This window comes from Manis javanica, chromosome 1, assembly GCF_040802235.1.
Source record: "Manis javanica isolate MJ-LG chromosome 1, MJ_LKY, whole genome shotgun sequence".
Taxonomy (NCBI): Eukaryota; Metazoa; Chordata; class Mammalia; order Pholidota; family Manidae; genus Manis; species Manis javanica.
In genome coordinates this window covers 240,015,732-240,036,320 of record NC_133156.1, presented here as the reverse complement: position 1 = coordinate 240,036,320, position 20,589 = coordinate 240,015,732, and the positions used below count along the sequence as shown (strand labels likewise).

General features: G+C 44.6%; 1 protein-coding gene across 3 annotated transcripts in view; it reads left to right on the top strand.

The window, feature by feature from the left end:
• The window catches only part of DCDC2C (doublecortin domain containing 2C), a 114,040-nt gene that overhangs the window by 2,590 nt on the left and 90,861 nt on the right, over positions 1–20,589 (top strand). For all 3 annotated transcript variants that reach the window (XR_012133688.1, XM_073241814.1, XM_073241857.1), the window contains exon 2: positions 3,852–3,903. Coding sequence is in view for 2 of the 3 variants with exons in the window: in XM_073241814.1 (XP_073097915.1) it covers positions 3,852–3,903 (52 nt within the window). In the remaining variant the exon portion in view is untranslated. The remainder of the gene's footprint in view (positions 1–3,851; positions 3,904–20,589) is intronic.

Sequence of the window (20,589 nt, the reverse complement as noted above, 5' to 3'; positions counted from 1 at the left end):
CACCTATCATCATCCACCTCTTTGACAGTAATATTTAACCTTGTTTGGCTGCTTAAAGTGATTCCCTCTTTGAGCAGAGTGTGCGGTGGTTTGAATGAAATGCCCGAGCGCAGGTTCATTGAACTGCCTCGAGTCTGGCCTGGCCGCTGTCTCTTCGTGTGACGTCCCTGCCTCTGCTCTCTGCCTCCGAGCTGACGTGACTGGCGGGGCTCACGGACTCCAGCCTGCACAGCTCCTCCTCTTTTTCCTGTATTTCTCCTTCATCTTCGTGCTCTGCGTGAGGTACTTTCTTCACATGGATCTTTCAGCTCATTTTTCTGCTGTGGATAATATGCTATCAAACCAGTTCATGGATTTTTACATTTAAATTATTTAATTTTTTCATTTCTAAGAATCGTACCTGGTTATTTTTCAAATCTTCTCTGTCATTCTTTAGAGTTTTTGGTCCCGAGTGTATTTTCAAGCTTGCCTCTTACTGCAATATTCTCCTATCTATGATGTCAACATTTGCAGCCTGTTTCTGCTTTCTGTTATTTTCTCTCAGCTGGAATAGTGATATTCTCGTGAGTTTACTTGTTTTTTGTCTGTAAACAACTCCTGTCCTCTCTGATTTTATTCAACAAAAATTCTTTGAGGTCTGAGATAAAGGTGAGATTCCTAAAGAGGATCGTCATCTTCATCTCCCAGGTGCTGGGAATGCTTCCTGGTCAGAGACACTCTGACTTTCAGTAGCCTGAGCGAGTTTGGGCCACCCAGATAGTGTGATTTTGTGAGTGAGCTGGCTTGTCATCCAAATTCTTAATGGCATTTTTCAAAGATGCACATTTAACATACTATTTTTTTCAAAAACATACTGTTTTTGAAAAAGCATCTTAAGTCACAGACAACCACAGTTGCTAAGAGGTAGGGTTTGGATTAATACCGTGACATTTGAGGTTTAAATCTCATAGTATGACAATCCTGTTATATATGAGAATTCACTGACAAGAATACATTCCTTTGTAAACGTTTGGTTTTGTGATTATTTTTTCAGGGCTAGCTATGGAATGCTATAAACTGACATTTGTGTCCCTGAAATTCAGGTGTTGAAACCTAATCCCCAAGTTGATGGTCATGAGGAGGTCGAGCATTTCCCGACAGACCCCGTTAGACCTCTGATTTGGTAGATTTTCAGGTTTATTTAAAACATTGTGGACAAGTGGCAAAAATAGTGAGACAGACTTTGAGGTGTTTCCTTATCCAGATTTCTTAATGTTTATTATTTTCTGTGAGGAAGGAAATGTGATCTTAGCAGGGAGGCAGATGTGACTCTGATGCGGCCGATTGCCTCGATTATCTTGCATTATCCACATACCCTCATTGCTGTAAATAGATGGGGGTATTGGCATGTGAAGGTCCTCACGGAGACGTGTGTGGCTTTCTTTCCCTTCACTGCCTTTTAGATCAGTGAAGTATGAAATCAGAATCCAGACTTTGGTGAATAAAGCTCAAAAAATATTTTGGCTTGATTTTGATTTCTGCTGGTATCAGTAAGTGAGCACTTGTCAGAATGTATATTCTGTAATTACAGAGCCATTGAGCAGTTAAGATTAATTTTCACCAGCAAATAATCTTCTAATTGTGCCACTGCAAATGAGCTTTGAAGCAGAACCTGATACTATATTAACCGTCCTGCAGTTCTTCTCCTAATAATGGCCGTGACACCATGACAAACACCATGAAATCTATCCACAATCCAATCAGTATTCAAACAGTTCCTACATTTTCCGGAGTAAATTAATTTGAGATGAAGAACACAACATTTTCCTCTATAAAACAAAATATAAGCTAATAATTATTTTTCAAAAAAAAATTTGATGTCCTATAAAGCCTAGAATTAGTGATTTCTTTTGTGGAGAAAACCATATTCACAAAATGTAAATGCGAATCAGGGATTTTGTGTGTGTGTGTGTGTGTGTGTGTGTGTGACCCCAAAGAATTTGGATGATAGTTGGAATTTTTCCTGTTTGCCTTACAAGTTTGTGGAGATGTTGAAATCAGACTGTTTGCATGCCTGAGGGCGAGGGGTCCAGGGAAGGAGGAAGGAGAGGCGGTCAGGGCTGGAGGAATGTGCTTTCCGGGGAGACCTGTGTTGAATCGGATGCTGGCCTTTCCTATTCCAGTAGCATTTAGCAAATTAATATCCTCGCTGAGACTGTGTTCTCTCGTCAGTAGAATGGGGGCTGTCTACCCCAATGTGGCGGCGTGAGCATCGCGTGGATGCTGCACTTTAAAATGCCCGGCTTGACTCCAGGAGTGGGCTCCTTCCTCTCGGTCATTCTCCGGAAGCACCGGGGAGGGAAGTCACACGGTGACGTCGCCTCTGCTTCGCGCCCCTGCCCCTCGCTCCCAGCCCCCCAGGAAACCAGAACCTTCCCACCTGAAAGGCCCACCAAAAACCCTCTCCTAGCGCCTGGCTCACAGACGCCTGCTCCCTGGATCTGAGCTCCTTCCCTCCGGCGCTTTTGTTTATAAGTTCTTTGCAATGCAACACTGAAACAATCAATAGCATTTTATGTTTTGTAGTCTCTTTTTATGCCTTAATTTTTCTGTATTTATTTTTAGTTTTTGTTTCCATTTAGTAAGTTTTCTCATTTGGGGGCTTAATGCTCATAATCAAATGTGGAGTTTGGGGCTTTCAAGCTAACCAAAAATACCCAGGTGAAGACTAGATGAAGAGTCCGCGTACGGGCCTGGGAGTGGGGCAGCAGCCTGGGGATTTGCAGGCGGAACTCAGCCCGCAGCAGTGTCTTGTTTGGTTCGCAGTTTTCAAAGATTTGGATTGGCTGCACAATTTGTATTGGGGTAGTTAGGACAATAGTATGAAATGTAGGTTTCTGGTAAAAAGAATTGACGATGTGATTGTTCAGAAGGACTTTGCGTGTTTAGTTGTCTGCATCACCACATGAAAACGGCGTCCTGGAGCTTGGCACGCTGCCCCTGGGGGGCGGGAGACGGCCCCCACCTGCCCCAGGCCCCCCACGCCGCGAGGGCAGGAGGCGTCGGCCGCTCCCCTGGCCTCTGCCGGCCTCCGAGTGCGCGACTCCTGGCTCTGCTGAATGCTTCCTAATCCCTTTTTCCTTCCATCTGCCAACTCTTAGCCAGTCGTTTGTTGTTTCTAATGATCTTAGCAATACTCAATCTCAAACATAAACTTTTTTTTTAAATCAGGAAGAAACCTTAATAAATATGAATCTTCAGGTATTATTTATTATCATTAGAAGACATTTGTTCTATTTTTTTGAGGCACATTGAGCGCTTGCCAGAAGTCCCCAGGTGTCCGAAACCGGGCCAGAGGACTCGGCACAGGCTGCCCTGGGGGCTCATTTTCAGCCTCTGTTCTGGCAGACGGGGACCGGGACGGGGACGGGGACAGGGACGGGGACAGGGACGGCTCCTGTGTGACAGGAGGGACGGCGGGGCGGCTGCTCTGACTTTGACCAAATGTGGGACTCTGGACAAGCTCACGCTCTGGGCCTTCCGTGGCCTGCTAAAAGTTGGCTTAGATGACCTCGAGGGCCCCTTTTGGGTTCACAATGTTAACGGGGGGAAAGCCGAGCTGTTTCCGAGCAGATTCCCTGGGCCGCCGGTGGCCGCTGAAGCTCTCCCCCAGCACCTTGGGGTCACACACCCACGGGGGCCCTGAGCAGTGCCCTTGAGCTGAGCTCACTTGCTGTGGGGCTGCACATTGTGGCGCTGAAAGAGAGTCATCTCTAAAAGGACGCTATGTAACTATTGAAATTTTAGATCTAAATATTTACATTTTCTATTGATTTACCTTCTAATTAGGTTTTTTCTTTCTTCTTTTGCAGTTATATTCATATAGTTCCCAGAAAACCTGTGAGGATGAGAAAGTTGAAGGAAGTAAGTATTCCCGGCTAACCATGGAAGATGGGATAAATAGGATGATTCGGGAAAGTGTCAATGTCAGTGTGGAGTAACTGAAGTTCTACAGACACAGCATTTTGCAGGAAATGCCTCTAAAGGCTGCTCCTGAGGCCAGAATTCACCGCAGGCTTGGCACACTTGTCAAAGCCCTTACATGACTAAGATGTGAGAAGCCAGTAAGACTATTCTCAGACCGCAGTCAGGGGGACAGTCGTCTCTGAGATGTACTGCGTAATTATTTGTTAGAACTTTTCACTTTTCTCTTGTTTTTGGGTATTTGGAAAGACCAGTGTCAGGGAAAGTTATTTTCAGTTGCACAATGTTGAAGCTAATTATATTGCTAAATTTAAAGATTTGCCCCAAGTTCTCAATATTTTTGTATTCGATCGACATTTGGGAGGCCTACAAGATGGAAATTCCCATCAGTGTTCACAGCACTTGATTAAAAAAAAAAACCTATTTAACACATAAGCTAAAGGTGACCGACCCTTTAAAATAAGCAACAAAAATTGCCAGGTTTTACACAAGATAGTCTGTGGATATTTAGGATGTAACATTATTTTTACTTAAACAAATGGACTTGTGATTTTTGTGGAGTGTTTCTAAGGTGAGAGGGGTCCAGAGCGTTCGCCTCTCTGCGTGGTGGTTTGGCCGTTTTTGTTTCCCCTCCGTGCACTGGAGATGTTAGCCTGACCTGAGAGGACTGTCGCGGGATTGAATGTGGGGATATACATAAGGCACCAGCGCGGGCCAATGTCGGTTCTCTTCCTCCCTGTTTTAAAGAAGCAGGGCTTCTGTGTCCTTGGACCGTCCCCAGTGGTCCGGTGAGGACCTTTGGTGGCCCCAGCATGATCGCAAGCAGAAGCATCGAGCTGCCTCCCTCGGGTCTGCACGAGGCCGTGCGATGAAGCAGGTCAGATTTATTACCCATCCATCTTAAGTCATAACTGGCCAGGGACAGGAAGGCAAGATTCCAACAAGAAAGCAATTCTGGCATCACTGACTTTCCTGGCTTGATAAAGAGTGTGGAAATGCATATGATCATTCCTAACACCTAGGCACCTGCTCACCCTTCTCTAGGAGGGGCAGGGAGACCCAGCACCACCTCTGGAAAGGGCCCTCGGGGCATCTGTCCAAGTCTGAGTCTATGCTTAACCTTTGTGCATGTCGGTGATTTGAAAAATAAGATATGATATAAGGTAACATTTATCCTTTTAGAATAGGAAGGAAGCTTCCAGATTATTTAGTCAAAACTTCTTGTTTTCTAGTTGAGGAAGCTTTGATCAGAGAGGTTGGTTGACGTGCCTAATGTGAAACAACCACCCAAGATTTTAAGCCCTGTGGCCCTTATCCCCCCAAAGCCTGCATGCGATTGCCATGTGCTCACACCAGTGGGACCACGGTTGCCTAAAAGGACTTTTGTGATTTTTCTTTGGAATTTATGCTTTCTCATTAAAAAATCTGCCTATAAAAGTAGTTATTATTGAGAGAAACATCAAAAATGCTGTACAGAAAAGCTCAATAAAAAAAGTGAAAATCATCTACAATGCTACCTCCCAAAGACCACCACTCTTTACATTCTCTCATGTCCATTTCACTGTTTATTCACACATAAGTAGCAAATATATGTACACAGAAACACACATAGTGTATATATAGATGTGTACATATATTTACCGAAGAAGAATCTATCAATAATCTGCTTTTTATTCATTTATTATTCTGATCTGCTTTTTATGTACTGCATGCCATGATCATTTTCACATTTGTAAATGACCTTTTGCAACATGATTTTTGCAACATTTTTTAGGGTTCTTTTCTTTTATTGAAGTATAGTTGATATGCAATATTACATCGGTTACAAGTATACAACATAGTGATTTGACGGTTATCTGCATTATTAGGTGCTCACCCCAACTAGTATAGTTACTACCTGTCAACATAGAGGGTTGTCACCGAATTGTTGACTATATTCTCTAGGCAGTACTTTCATCCTGTGACTCATTTATATTATGATTGAGATTTTGTGCCTCTTTATCCTGTCCACCTGTTTCGCCCACCCACCCCGACGCTCCCTGTGGTGGCCGCCAGTGTCCGTCAGCAGGTGAATGGAGGAAGAAGAGGTGGAACATGCACACAATGGAATACTATTCAGCCATGACAAAGAAATCCTGCTGTTTATGACGACATGGATGGACCTAGAGGGTATTATGAGAAGTGACATAAGCCAGGCAGAGAGACTCTGAGAAGTGACTGGTGGTCAACATGATTTTTAGTGGCTGTAAAACATTCCATCTTGTGAATCTATCATAATTACTGAGCCCACCCCTGCCAGCAGACCTTTCGCTCTTACTTTTCACTGTTGTAAACAGGAATATAATAGACCCTTAATTGAGGCATATTTGCTCACAGTCACGATTGTTTGTAGAGAGGTGGACTTAGATGCACGATTTTAACCTATTTAAATTTACCGCCAGAAAGTTTTCTAAAAACACATACCGCCTCCAGTGGCATGTGAGAAAGCCAGTGATGACCCTTGGGTGTTGAGGTGAACAGCAGAACGTGCAGCGGGCAAGGCCTGGGGGTGCTTGGTGCTCACCACCCCTCGCCCTCTCCTTTTTTTTTTTTTTTTTTTTTTGAGAGGGCATCTCTCATATTTATTGATCAAATGGTTGTTAACAACAATAAAATTCAGTATAGGGGGGTCAATGCTCAATGTACAATCATTAATCCATCTCAAGCCTAATTCTCGTCAGTCTCCAATCTTCTGAAGCATAACGAACAAGTTCTTACATGGTGAACGAATTCTTACAGAGTGAATAAATTCTTACATGGTGAACAGTACAAGGGCATTCATCACAGAAACTTTCGGTTTTGATCATGCAATATGACCTATAAACCATCAGGTCAAATATGAATATTCATTTGATTTTTGTACTTGATTTATATGTTGATCCCACATTTCTCCTATTATTATTATTATTTTTATTTTTAATAAAATGCTGAAGTGGTAGGTAGATGCAAGATAAAGGTAGAAAACATAGTTTAGTGCTGTAAGAAGGCAAATGTAGATGATCAGATGATCAGGTGTGTGCCTATGGACTAAGTATTAATCCAGGCTAGACAAGGGCAGCAAGACATCCACGGATGCAGAAGATTTCTCTCAAAGCAGGGGGGGTGAGGTTCTGAGCCTCACCTCTGTTGATCCCCAAATTCTCACCTGATGGCCCCCCTGCGACTGTGCCTGTCTTAGGTTGTTCCTCCCTTGAGGAATCTTACCCGTCTCTGGCTAACCAGTCATCTTCCGGGGCCATACAGGGAAATGTAAAGTTGGTAAGTGAGAGAGAAGCCATATTGTTTGCAAAGGTTAGCTTTTTACTTCTTTGCAGATTTATGCCCTGTGGCTTCTATGCCCAGCACTTGTCTCGAGGTATCTTTACCACCTGGAGGAATTATGATACTCGGTAAATTCGATATGAGGCATGAATTCTATTTAAGGTTTGTAATTAGGAAGGAAGAAGAAAAGCTATAGATGTAGCATATGAAGGAAACTTGGGAGGATTGATTATTTCTTTGACATATCTTCTTGTATAGTACCTTAAGTATGTATAGGTTTTAAACTACTAACTAATTTGCACACACATATTAACATAATAGGAATACGGTGACATAAACAAAGCAAATCTATAATTACCAGCCATCTCCAGTAAAGCCAAGAAAACCATTTAGGCACCCTAGGCATTTGTGAAAATTTATCTATGATATGATGGATATTTTCCAACTGTACTTGAACCATCAGACAAATTAAAGCAGCCCATTTCTGGGATCTGTTCACATCCCATATGTTCTTTTAACCATAGATAGTCTATAGTCATGAGATTTTGGGGTGCTACAACTTGCACCCCTCCCAACTCCTGGTTGAGTTCCAACAGTACAGATCCAGTCAAATTCGTTGTCTCACTGTATGCACATGCCAGCCTAGACATCTCCCTCCTCCTTCTTATGGCAAGTCCAGGAGACGGTGGGCTGGATGCAGCCACAACCGCAGCATCGTCCGGATCCCTGTGGAGGCTTTTTGATGATCATCCCCCGGCACGAGTCCTCCAGAGAGTGCTGATGCCGGAAGCTCCTCCTCATGTCGTATCTTAGTTCATTTTCTGGGTATCCAAGCTAGGCCTTGATCTTCTGCGTAGAAACAAACAGACCCTTTGCCCACACTTTGACATGCCCTCTATACCACTGTGCAGAACTCATTGGAGGTCAGCACACAGTAACTGCTTTTTTTTTTTTTTTTTTAATTAAGAGAAAGGAATATTATCAGAAAAGAGTACCTCCATAGCTGATCATCTGACACCCTTTAAGTGATCAACATTAAGGATATTTAACGCATGCGTTGATCATTGATTTACCAATAGTTTTATCCTGTTAAGGAGTAATCCCCCTTTTCTTTCTTTCTTTCTTTTTTTTTTTTTAAATTTTTAATCTACACTTACCTGAAGAATACTATGTTTACTATGCTCTCCCCTATATCAGGTCCCCCCTAACAACCACATTACGGTTACTGTCCATCAGCTTAGCAAAATGTGGTAGAGTCACTACTTGTCCTCTCTGTGTTGTGCAGCCCACCCTCCCCTTTCTCCCTCCCCCCCATGCATGCTAATCTTAATACCCCCCTTCTTCTTCCCCCCCCTTATCCCTCCCTGCCCACCCATCCTCCCCAGTTCCTTTCCCTTTGGTACCTGTTAGTCCATTTTTGGGTTCTGTAATTCTGCTGCTGTTTTGTTCCTTCAGTTTTTCCTTTGTTCCTATACTCCTCAGATGAGTGAAATCATTTGGTATTTCTCTTTCTCCGCTTGGCTTATTTCACTGAGCATAATACTCTCCAGCTCCATCCATGTTGCTGCAAATGGTTGGATTTTTCCACTTCTTATGGCTGAGTAGTATTCCATTGTGTATATGTACCACATCTTCTTTATCCATTCATCTACAGATGGACATTTAGGTTGCTTCCAATTCTTGGCTATTGTAAATAGTGCTGCGATAAACATAGGAGTGCATCTGTCTTTCTCAAACTTGATTGCAGCGTTCTTAGGGTAAATTCCTAGGAGTGGAATTCCTGGGTCAAATGGTAGGTCTGTTTTGAGCATTTTGATGCACCTCCATACTGCTTTCCACAATGGTTGAACTAATTTACATTCCCACCAGCAGTGTAGGAGGGTTCCCCTTTCTCCACAGCCTCGCCAACATTTGTTGTTGTTTGTCTTTTGGATGGCAGCTATCCTTACTGGTGTGAGGTGATACCTCATTGTAGTTTTAATTTGCATTTCTCTGATAATTAGCGATGTGGAGCATCTTTTCATGTGTCTCTTGGCCATCTGTATTTCTTTTTTGGAGAACTGTCTGTTCAGTTCCTCTGCCCATTTTTTAATTGGGTTATTTGTTTTTTGTTTGTTGAGGCGTGTGAGCTCTTTATATATTCTGGACGTCAAGCCTTTATCAGATCTGTCATTTTCAAATATATTCTCCCATACTGTAGGGTTCCTTTTTGTTCTATTGATGGTGTCTTTCGCTGTACAGAAGCTTTTCAGCTTAATGTAGTCCCACTTGCTCATTTTTGCTGTTGTTTTCCTTGCCCGGGGAGATATGTTCAAGAAGAGATCACTCATGTTTATGTCTAAGAGGTTTTTGCCTATGTTTTTTTCCAAGAGTTTAATGGTTTCGTGACTTACATTCAGGTCTTTGATCCATTTTGAGTTTACCTTTGTATATGGGGTTAGACAATGGTCCAGTTTCATTCTCCTACATGTAGCTGTCCAGTTTTGCCAGCACCATCTGTTGAAGAGACTGTCATTTTGCCATTGTATGTCCATGGCTCCTTTATCAAATATTAATTGACCATATATGTTTGGGTTAATTTCTGGGGTCTCTAATCTGTTCCACTGGTCTGTGGCTCTGTTCTTGTGCCAGTACCAAATTGTCTTGATTACTATGGCTTTGTAGTAGAGCTTGAAGTTGGGGAGTGAGATCCCCCCTACTTTATTCTTCTTTTTCAGGATTGCTTTGGCTATTCGGGGTCTTTGGTGTTTCCATATGAATTTTTGAATTATTTGTTCCAATTCATTGAAGAATGTTGCTGGTAATTTGAGAGGGATTGCATCAAATTTGTATATTGCTTTCAGCAGGATGGCCATTTTGACGATATTAATTCTTCCTAGCCATGAGCATGGGATGAGTTTCCATTTATTAGTGTCCCCTTTAATTTCTCTTAAGAGTGACTTGTAGTTTTCAGAGTATAAGTCTTTCACTTCCTTGGTTAGGTTTATTCCTAGGTATTTTATTCTTTTTGATGCAATGGTGAATGGAATTGTTTTCCTGATTTCTCTTTCTATTGATTCGTTGTTAGTGTATAGGAAAGCTACAGATTTCTGTGTGTTGATTTTGTATCCTGCAACTTTGCTGTATTCCGATATCAGTTCTAGTAGTTTTGGAGTGGAGTCTTTAGGGTTTTTTATGTACAGTATCATATCATCTGCAAATAGTGACAGTTTAACTTCTTCTTTACCAATCTGGATTCCTTGTATTTCTTTGTTTTGTCTGATTGCCGTGGCTAGGACCTCCAGTACTATGTTAAATAACAGTGGGGAGAGTGGGCATCCCTGTCTGGTTCCCGATCTCAGTGGAAATGCTTTCAGCTTCTCGCTGTTCAGTATAATGCTGGCTGTGGGTTTATCATATATGGCCTTTATTATGTTGAGGTACTTGCCCTCTATTCCCATTTTGCTGAGAGTTTTTATCATGAATGGATGTTGAATTTTGTCAAATGCTTTTTCAGCATCTATGGAGATGATTATGTGGTTTTTGTCTTTCTTTTTGTTGATGTGGTGGATGATGTTGATGGATTTTCGAATGTTGTACCATCCTTGCATCCCTGGGATGAACCCCACTTGGTCATGGTGTATGATCCTCTTGATATACTGTTGAATTCTGTTTGCTAATATTTTATTGAGTATTTTTGCATCTACATTCATCAGGGATATTGGTCTGTAATTTTCTTTTTTGGTGGGGTCTTTTCCTGGTTTTGGTATTAGGGTGATGTTGGCTTCATAGAATGAGTTTGGGAGTATTCCCTCTTCTTCTATTTTGTGGAACACTTTAAGGAGAATGGGTATTATGTCTTCTCTGTGTGTCTGATAAAATTCCGAGGTAAATCCGTCTGGCCCCGGGGTTTTGTTCTTGGGTAGTTTTTTGATTACTGTTTCAATTTCTTTGCTTGTAATTGGTTTGTTTAACTTTTGTGTTTCTTCCTTGGTCAGTCTTGTCGCCCTCTCCTTTTGAGGAAGAAGGCACTCCCTAAAAATGGATTGTGATCATTGTCATTTGATATGTAAGTTCTTGTTTTGGTGGGAGTGTGGCATTTTCACACACCTGTGTTGGTAGTGTAGCCAGCACTGAATGAGCCATCACCGAGAGCATTGCCTAAAACCAGGATTTGGTCCAGGGAATCTGCTGTCCGCTGACACTGTGACCTGTGTGCTGCTGTCCCGGATGAGGGAGAAGAGCCCCCAGCCTCCGGCTGGCGTGCCGGCCTCCCCTGTGGGCACTGCTCTTTCCTTACCTGAGCTGCCTGTGTCTGTTTGGTCACCTCTTCTCATTTGCTACTACTTACTAACCCATGTTTTGCCTGCTTTGTGGTTTTTAGGGATTCACATATTAATTCTGGAGATAATATAAAACATAATGGCTGAAAGATGTGTACTTATTGATTTTGTTGATGGTCTTATTCTAGGAGTAAAAATGCTCTGGTGAGATGCCAGACCCTGAAGGCTCGGCCTCCGTGGGCTCCCTGGTGAGGCCCCTGCCCGCTCAGCCGGGCCCGACACTCCCCACACCTCCCCGGGCACTGGTGGCCCTCAGTCCTTGCAGCTTGGCGCTGTGCGTGGCGCTTTTGTCCTCTCGCGTTAGCATGGAATGTGGGTGGTTGATGTCCTCACCACATGTTCACACCTACAGTCTCCTCTGGGAACATGGAACACTAGCAACCCCGTAAGGTAGAGCAGGTCTTAATGACTGCCGTTTAAGAGATGAATAGAGAACTCAAGAAAGGGCGATCGACATGTGCAAAGTTAGGTAGCTAGTTAGTAACAGAGCTTGGCCTGAAACCCAAGTATTCCACGCAGGATTCCAGCACCTCCGTCAATCTTTCCCCAGGGAAGGACGGTTCTGCACTGTGCAGCCTTCAGTATTAAATGAGCTTCTTCTATTTAAATCATGGAATTAACCGACTCCATGAAGTAATCTTATGGACATTGAAGCACTAACCTTACAGAAAGGGAAGCGCTGTGCGCAGTGGGGTGGAGGCGGGCCGCGTAGCGTCGGGGGGTGTGGCGCCACTTGGGCTCCACCAGGGACACTGAGATGTGGGGTTTAGTGAGACGTGGTTCTCCAAGGTTGTGCAAAGGGCCGAGGGGAGCTGATGCCCCAGAATGAGCCCTGGAAGGGAGGCCTTGTCCCTCTGCTGCCCCCTCTTTCTGGGGTGAGTGGAGAAGCTCTACAAGCAGGGAGACCACTAGAGACGTGGGTGCCCAGGGGCATTGTGAGCCTTTTACTGGAAGTTCCTGGTGGTCTATCGGCAGGCAGGGCCACGTGTGGTCTGTCCTGCTCGTGTTCCACCTGGATCATTTGGTGGACAGCACGGGCCTGCTCATACATGGGGCGTGAGGATTTTTACAGTGACAATCGTTTTGGCGTGTGGTTGCAAAAGCCTGGGAACAGCTTGAATGTCCCTTGCTAGAGGCGTGGTTGAGTGATTCCTGACATGTGATTAGACCTCAGATAACACCTCTCAGCATGTTGTCAGGATGAATGAGATGCTCTGTGTGAAACATTTAGCACACTGCTTAGCATGTCGCAGAGGCACAAGAAATAGTTGATACCCCTCCTCCTCACAATGCATCTAAGTTCGAGTAGCTCACCCCTTCCAAATTTGAGGTCTATAATGGCCATCAATGTTTCAGTGTTTGTGGGTTACTCTGCCTCGCTTTGTGATGCAGTGATATGGAGCAGAAATGCCTTGCTTTCTGTATTCCCTCAAAGGATTTCCATTTTGGTCAAGATAAAGGAGTGGGAAAATTGAAGAAACTTCTCAAGAGACTTTGATTCACTTTAGAAATTTACTTAAAATTAATTAGAATACCATAATGTACACTTAATGTGACTGCAGAAGTGATTTATAAAAACTTCAATAGAATGAATTGAAATTACATTTCAGAAAACGGAAGGACAAGGAAAATTAGACTTGAAACAGATGCTCTTGGGACCTCGGCTTCCAATGATTGTGTCATGGTGGTTTTAATGAGAAAAACGTCCTTGGTCTCACTTTAATTCAGTGACTTGTATCGCCCCCTCCTGAGCTGGGTTTGCGGTCTCAGGCGGTGTGGGTTCAGGCAGGATTCAGAGGACCCCCCCGTGCCTTTCTGCGCACGTCCAGGATCGGATGAGCCAGCTCCGTCTGTCCCTCCGAGGGGGCTGTGCTGCCTCCGCTCCGCCCGTGGGCCTGTCCGGTACTGAAACATCACAGCGTTGATTTAGATCCTATTTATCTCCAGTTGTCACTGGAGACAAGGAAGGGATTTGCTGATTTGCCGAGATGAGTTTTCCAGAAAACAGCAGCTACCCACGAGTCTAACAAAGGATATTTTAAAATTAACTTTTAATGTACCTGTTTACAAAGTGTTTTCTGTGATTCCTTACCTCATTGAAAACACGGGGAATGGGACCCCCCTTTGCTTTGAAGACTCATGAGAGGTGCTTTCGGGCTGACCGAGCGGACCCTCGGCTCCGGGTCTCCTGGGGGCCCTGCCACCGGCTCTTGTGTTTCGCTGTTGACTTGTCCTGAGCACAGTTCTGGGAAGCTTCTGTTTCTGCTAAAAAAAAAAAAGAGAAGTACTATGGAATTCATGCTCATTGTAGAGAAATGAGAAAATGTATATAATTTAAAAGAAAACACACCCCAAATCCCATCACCCAGCCATCAACCACATGGTTTTCTATATGCTTCTAACGTATATAGACATATGCCTGTGTGTACACTTCTAGTTTTATTAATATGTTTATTTAAGCAAAAGTGAGGGCATATTTACGTACTATTTTTTATGAATCCCTTTTTACTTAACAATGTATCATAAAATCTTTACATGCCAAGAAATGTGCTCCTCTAATACTTTCGAGTGGACTCAGAGCGTTCTACTAAGTGGCGTACACCGTTGTTTTCAGCTTTGTTGAGGCATGATTGACACATGCAAGTGTAAGACATTTAAGGTGTGAGTGACGTCATGACTCGGTGTGCTTCTTGCCCCCTTGGGTTCATGAACACCTCCGCCCCCTCACATGCTTACCTGTCGTTTTCTTTCTTCCCTTCCCTTCCCTTTTTTGGTGAGAACATTTAAATCCTACTTGCTGAGTGGATTTCAGTTATGCAGTACAAGTGTCATCAACTGTAGTCACCATGTTATACATTAGCTCCTCAAACCGTATCCACCTTATAACAGAAAGTTTGTGTCCTTCCATCAGCCTCTCCCTATGTCCCTACACCCCCAGCCCCTGGAAACCATCTTCGTATTCTCTGTTTCTATGAGTTTGACTTACTCAGATGTCACATATAAATGACATTGTGCTGTCTTTGTCTTTCTCTTAGCACAACGCCCTCCATTTTCATTTACTCTGTTGCAAATGGCAGAAGTTCCTTCTTTTTCATGGTGTGTTCATATATTATATAAAGCACATTTTCTTTATCCATTCATCTACTGTCAGATACATTGCTTCCACATCTTAGCTATTGTGAAAAATGCTGCAGGGAACATGGGTGTGCAAATATCTCTTCACGAAAATGGTGTCAAATCCTTTGGGTAAATACCCAAAAGTGGGATCGCTGGGTCATGTGGTAGTTCTAGTTTCAGTGTTTTGAGGACCCTCCATACTGGTTACCGTAGTGTAAACTGTACTAGGTCACAATCCCACCAACAGGGAATGAGGTCCCTTTCTACATGCCTTGGCCAACATTCTGCACCACGGGCATTTATGATGACAGCCACCCTCTTAGGGGTGAGGCAACGTCTCTGCGGGTTTGGTCTGCAGTTCCCTGCTGAGCAGTGATGCTGAGCACCTTGTCTTATACCCTTTGGCCATTTTGTATGTCTTCTTTGGAAAAATGATTATTCAAGTCCTCTGCCCATTTTCAAACTGGGTTGTTTTTGATACTGAGTTGTATGAGTTCTTTGTATATTTTGGATATTAACCCCTTATCAGATATGAGGTTTGCAAATATTTTTTTGCATTCAATAGGTTGTATTTTCATTTTGTTGATGGTGTCCTTTGCTGAGCAGAAACTTTTCAGTTTGATGTGGTCCCACATGTTTATTTTCACTTTTATTACCTAGAAATTTAATCCTTTTTGAGTTCATTTTTGTGTGTGGTGTAAGACAGGGGTCCAGTTTCATTCTTTTGCATGTGGCTGTCCAGTTCTTCCCACACCATTTTTTGAAGAGACTGTCCCTTCCTCATTGTTTATGTTGGTTCCTTCGTTGAAAATTTCCTTTGTGGAAATAAACATAGGTTTATTTCTGGGCTCTCTGTTCCATTTATCTATATGTCTGTTTTTGTGTTGGTAGCATACTGTTTTGATTATCATAGCTTTGTAATATAGCTTGAAACCAGAAAGTGTGATATGTCCGGCTTTGTTCTTTCTCAAAATTACTTTGGCTATTTGGGATCTTTTGTGAACTGATGAAGTGGAAGAATGGCTTGAAAACAGCCCTTGAGTGGATGAGAAAAGACAATAAGTAATAATAGCCATTTCTGTGGATTTTCCTCCTCTGGACATTTCATATAAATAGAGTCATGCACAGTGTGGCTTCTCACATGTGACTTCTTAAACTTAGCATAGTGTTTTCAAGGTTTACCCATATTGGAGTGTGTATTAGTTCTTTATTCCATTCTGTGGCTGAAAAATATCCCACTGTATGAATATGTCATATCTGATTTATCTATTCAACAGCTGATGGACATTTGAGCCTTTTTGGTTATAATCATGCTGGTGGGTGTGATCTTCTTTTTCATTCTTGAAATAATTTCTTTCCTGTGTTCTGAAACTCTTCTCTCTTCTTGTTTCCTCTGATTGTTTCTTCCCAATTTTAGTGGAATTATTGTCATTGTATGTTCTTTGAAAACCTGCATCCCCCAAAGTGCTGTCCTGGCTCCTTTACTGTCCGCATTCAGGCAGTGCCTCCCCTCACTGCTCCCATGACTTCCCTTATCATCCATGTGCCCAAGATTCCCTGGTGTCTCTCAGGGTCCACTTCTCTGTCTTTAGGGCAGTGCCACTTGGGTGTCCCAAAGATACCTCAAACTCAGCATGTCCAAGTTTGGACTCACTGTCTTCTGCTCTCAAACCCAGTTGTTATTTTGTGTTCTGTATTTCAGAGAATGGAATTATGCACTCAACTCCTAAAACCAGAAACCCAGACGATTCTCTCAGCTCTTAGCTCTCCCGGCAATCCTGCAGTCCCCCCACCCCATCCATTCTTCCTGCTCTCTGTCATTCCGTTACTGCCACCTGCTCTGATTCTTGGTTCCCAGCTCAGTTCCTGGAGGGAGTCTTGTGCCCTCCAACTGGTTTTCTTGCTTCCAGTCTGTCCCTTTCCAGTTTGATCACATCAGTTTCCTTGTTAGGATGCTTCAAAGCACGCCGCTTTTCTCCAAGGGGATGGAGTCTGCACTCTTTGCCATGAATGTCAAGGCCCTTGACCCGCCCTTGTTCCCTTCCTTGGCCTTGCCTCTCGCCACTCCTTCCTCCATGTCTGGGGTCCAGTCCACGTTGAAATTTCAGTTTCCCAAAGCACCTTGGCATCTAACCAGGATTTCACGGGCACTGTTCTTCCTGCCTCATTTAACACTTCTTCTTCAGTGGACTGACTTTCCTCATAATTCAGGTCTCAGCCTGGACGCCCCTTCCTCCAGGAGGCCTCCTTTCTCTGCCTCTGAGGACTAGGGGCTGCCCTCTCGTCCCTCAGTGCCCCCTGCTTGCCTTGACAGAGCCCCCGTCCAGTGCTGTGTGCACTTGCTGACTTGTTCATGGGCTACCTGTGTAGTTGCCTGTGACCCCACGGGGCTCCCAGCGCTGTGAAGTCGGGTTGGGGTGTGGCGGCTGGTTCACCTCTGCAGCTCTGAGACATAGCCCAGTTCCTGCTGCCTAAATAGGTCTGAAGTAATGACTGAAACTATGAGTGAGGTGCCCTTCTGGAATTCTGGGGGCCTGGCAGAATTCTGGGGGCCCATTTTCTCCTCTCCTTGGGTCTTTTCCTATGGGTTGGTTTTAGTTCAGATCCTGCTTCTGATTGGGGACTTACCAGGACAGATAGCAGGCTCCATAAATCATATTTCTGTCTGTTTCTATGGGACGGTTTCTCTGCTTTGCAGAGTCAACAATTCTGGAGTCACTCAGAGCACCAATTCCAGCGTATAACTCCATTTTCCAGCAGGGAGTGACTCCACGGGAGCGAGACACACAAATCAGCTCTGTGGCCACTGGCGCCATGGAAAATCATGTGGCTGAAACCCCATGTTGGCCCCAGACAGTGAACCTTGTCCCAGCTCTGGGGCGTCGGTACTTAGTTTCCAAGGAAGCCCGGGGATTCTCTGACAGCCCCGACTGCGGGGTGGAGCTGTCCTCTGCCCTGAGCAAACCGGAGCTGGGCCGCCGAGGGGAGGAGGGCAAGAGTCAGTCCTGATCCCCCCTAGTTACTGCTCATGAAGAGTGGGCCCTCACTGAGCCCTCGCTCTGGGACGGGCACTGTGGTGGGTAGAGCCTTTCCATGTGGCACCTCAAAACCTTCCAACCTCCAGCAAGTTTGGTGTTTCCATTGTACAGGGGCTCCCGGGCCTTCCTGCTGCACCACAGCAGCCCTTCCTGCCCACTGCTGGCGGCTGATGGTCAGCTTCCTGATTCTGAGTGGGTGCTTCTGTCTGTCTCACCTTTCCCTCGTGCTGGGGTGCATGCCGAACACCAGGGCGATGCGGGCTTGAGGGGGTGATGGGTGGTGGCGGGGCGACAGCCATTTCCCTTGGCTTCTCAAAGCATATTATTACAGGGTGTTGAAAGGACTCTGTCTAATGTCCTGGAATTCTGGCTGATGCTTCCCACGTTCTGAGTGTCAGACGTGAAAATGTAGGATCTATGTAAGATACCAAACTGGCACCATCATCTTTGAAATTCTACTCAAGAAGAGTTACAATGAGTAAGTTTACTGAATGAAGGGAGTGGAGTTTATTAAGATGGAGAATGCTCCCGTGTTTCTCCTGTCCTCCTTGGGCGCTTCGCATCCCTTCAAATCAAGTATGGGGTTCCTCTAGAACCGTTCAGAGAACTGGGACACCTGTGGAGGGGAAGGGGGCTGGGTGCTTGCACGTCTTCCCCTGGGTTTGGTATCAGTTCCTCCATTAATGTTTGCAGATAGTGATGCCATCGAGGCCTGGAGTTGTCTTGTGGGAAGGGTTTTGACTGCAAATCCAGCTGCTGTAATGGATATAGGGCTCCTCAAGCGGTAAGTTTCTTTCAATGTGTGTACCAAATTTTTAAATTGCCCATTTCACCGAAGATGTTAAATGTATTGGCACGAGGTTGTTTGTGATAGTTCCCTATCCTGCTGTATCAGTGGCTCAGAAGCCATGTGCCGGCTCCCATCCCTGGTGTCGGTCATTTGTGTCTTGTCTGAATTTTTCTGGGTCAGTCTGTCTGCAGGCTTATCAGTTTTATTGATTTTCTCAAAGAACCAACTTTTGGTTTTATTGGTTTTCTCTATTTCTTTGTTCTGTTTTCCATTTTATTGATTCTGTGGTAAACTTTATTCTTTCCTATGTGTAGGGAGCTATGCTTCTGTTTGGGGGTATCTCTCCTCTGCACCCTCATTTTCTTCCCTTTCTCCTTCCCTTGCCTCCCGCTCCCCGGACCCCTGCCCTCCGGGGCTCAGGCCTGCACGGACGTCTCTGCTGCGGTAGAAGAAGGCTGACGTCCTTTTCCTGCCACGTGATGTGTTTACACTTTTGTCAGAGACATTTGGAGGCCGTGACCCGGCTCAGTGGGGGCCTCAGTTTCGGGGCAGGTGGACGGGGCTGGCTGGCCTCAGTTCACGCCCATCCCCCGGGCCCCTTGTCATGACTGCCACCTTCCTTCTCCCCTCTGCCGACGGCCCGGTCGGCCTTGCGCCCTTCTCCTGGGCTTGCTGCAGAGGCTGCTGTGGGTGACTCTCCTCCCTCCACAGGCCCACATTTACCTGCGCCTTCATTTTTTTTTTTTTTTTTTTGACATGGTTGCTATTCTTTTTTTTTTTTTTTTTTGAGAGGGCATCTCTCATATTTATTGATCAAATGGTTGTTAACAACAATAAAATTCAATTTAGGGAGGGTCAATGCTCAATGCACAATCATTAATCCATCTCAAGCCTAATTCTCGTCAGTCTCCAATCTTCTGAAGCATAACAAACAAGTTCTTACATCGTGAACAAATTCTTTCTTACATGGTGAACAGTACAAGGGCAGTCATCACAGAAACTTTCAGTTTTGATCACGCATCATGAACTATAAACAATCAGGTCAAATATGAATATTCGTTTGATTTTTGTACTTGATTTATATGTTGATCCCACATTTCTCCCTTTATTATTATTATTATTTTTATTTTTAATAAAATGCTGAAGTGGTAGGTAGATGCAAGATAAAGGTAGAAAACATAGTTTAGTGCTGTAAGAGGGCAAATGTAGATGATCAGATGATCAGGTGTGTGCCTATGGACTAAGTATTAATCCAGGCTAGACAAGTACACCTTCATTTTTAACTGCACAACTTAACCACATATTCAGTGATGGTGAGAAGAGGGAGAGAAAGTCACATACAGGGAGCCACAGGTAATTCAGGTTCTTTGGGGGAAGAAGGAGCATTCTGCACTTTATATAAAGACATAAACCACTAAGGAGATAGGGGTTGAAACATAAGCGTCTGAACTGCGTTGCTGTTTGGGAGCAGAGAGGAGCCTGTTGTCCAGGATCCAAGCGCCTTGGCTTTGAGACAGACTCTGGCAACACCTTGCCGGCCCCGCGCCCTGCTGGGAACGTGGGACTGCTGGCCCAGGTGGGCCTGAGTCCCCTCCGTGCCTCTAGCTCTGGCAACTTCCATGCAAGGCCTGTCGTATTCTGGTCAGCTACTGGAGAGTACGAGGGCTACCACGCAGGACCCTCTCCTGCCAGTGGCATCTCAGGTGGGGGCCCTCAGTGAGGGCTGGGCACGCATGTGCCCCTGCTTCCTTCCCAGATGTTCAGAAGGACAGATCCTGAATTTTAGAATCATGACCCACCTGTTGAAGCACCTGAGATCATAAGACTGTCATGAGACCCTCGTCTGGGTCCTTTTTTGACGCCTGTGCCCCGTGCTCCCCGTCAGGAGCCCGCGTGCAGCCTGAGCCAGGCAGAGGCGGCAGAAGGCACTGAGGGCTCGCCACATTACTACGGGTGGTGGTGCCAGGTGGGTGAAGGTGACTGCTGATCCGCCTGCCCTTTCCCATCCCATGCATCACTGCTCCAGAATGGCTAACCTTTAAGACCCTTTGACATTTTT